The sequence below is a fragment of the Naegleria gruberi genome, assembly GCF_000004985.1.
Source record: "Naegleria gruberi genomic scaffold NAEGRscaffold_47, whole genome shotgun sequence".
Taxonomy (NCBI): domain Eukaryota; phylum Heterolobosea; class Eutetramitea; order Acrasida; family Naegleriidae; genus Naegleria; species Naegleria gruberi.
Genome location: NW_003163280.1, coordinates 337,155 through 338,581, shown reverse-complemented (window position 1 = coordinate 338,581; position 1,427 = coordinate 337,155). Strand labels below are relative to the sequence as shown.

The window sequence follows — 1,427 nt, the reverse complement described above, 5'->3', positions numbered from 1 at the left end:
TTATATACTTATCTTATTATTACATTATGTTGTCTAATATTCTTCCAAGTAAAACTGCTATATTTACTGCAGTGTTGTAGTAGCGAACAAACTTGCAGGAACGCGTGTGTGATTCTAGTATTAAAGCTGACAAGAATGCAGTTTCAAGAATAAGAGCATTGGATCCTCTATTATGTTGCAGGCCTTGAATCAACTAAATTAACTAAATTGATCTTGTTTTACTGTTCAAGAATGAAACCACTGATTCTGATATCAATTTGTGAGATAATGTAATAATTGGCATTAGCTTACATAGGTAAATGTTTGAGTGCCAACATTTCCAGCAACGTTAGTGAATGTGAATGATTTCTTATCACCACTCGAAGTTACACTTCCAACTGAGAATGAAGAAATGATTAAATTATTATCATCCTTAGATTCCTATCCATTTGCATTCCATGTTTAAAGATAACTCAATGAACTCCTATTCAAGTTAATATTGTGCTTTTCATTGATGTGTAAACTTGATTATTAAACTAATGGACAAAGTTGAATAGCTCTCTTTTCTTTAAAAATTAAAAATAATATATTCCTAATAATTAAAATATTTATTTAACAAAAATAAAAACAAATATAAAAGCTAAAAAGACAGCACCCAAAGCATTACCAAGTGCAGCTGGAATTAAATTCCAATAAATAGATTCATACCATTGAATTTCATTCATTACAAAATTAATTTCACTTGTCATTGTAATATTACTAGTTGAACCATATAAAGAATCCCAAATGAAAATATGAGAAAAATAACCAACATTAGCAGGTGCATGTTGTACACCTAATGCAGCAAATGCTATAATTGGAAAGAATAAAGCAATAATTTTACCAATAATAGTAGTACCAGAAGAACATAATAAAGTAGCAACACCAATCATGAAATTAGCAACCATTCCACTTAATAAACAACTAAACCATCCATTAACACCTCTCTCTTCAAATGTATGAATTTTATGTTTAGTTGTTGAACTTAAAAATTGAATAACACTTTGATTATCATACCATACATAACTACCTGATAATATTGCTGACATTAATATTGTACCTAATATATTACCAAATATAGCTATACTCCATAATTTAATAGAATTTAATAATGTCATTAATTTAATACTCTTATGTGGTCTTCTAATTTTAATATGTAAATGATTTTTAAAACAAGTAAATATATTATTAAATAACCAATATATACTTCTTCTAAAAATACCAATTAAATCATTTTTAAATAAATGTACACTAACAGATATGTTAACTTCTGTAAATAGAATACTCTTACTAAATATAATCATTGTAAATGCACCAACAAATGCAATACCAATCATAAATTTTTGTAATGATTTAGTAGTAATATCAGATGAAATTAGAGCAGATAATAAAGTACCAATTGATACAAA

General features: G+C 26.7%; 1 protein-coding gene across 1 annotated transcript in view; it reads right to left on the bottom strand.

The window, feature by feature from the left end:
• Nucleotides 1-282: 282 nt before the first annotated feature.
• NAEGRDRAFT_71613 (uncharacterized protein) overlaps nucleotides 283-1,427 on the bottom strand; it is a gene marked incomplete at both ends in the record, with an annotated part of 2,123 nt that continues 978 nt past the window's right edge. Inside the window, 2 exons of the mRNA XM_002673316.1 lie at nucleotides 283-420; nucleotides 597-1,099. Coding sequence (XP_002673362.1) covers nucleotides 283-420; nucleotides 597-1,099 — 641 coding nt within the window. The remainder of the gene's footprint in view (nucleotides 421-596; nucleotides 1,100-1,427) is intronic.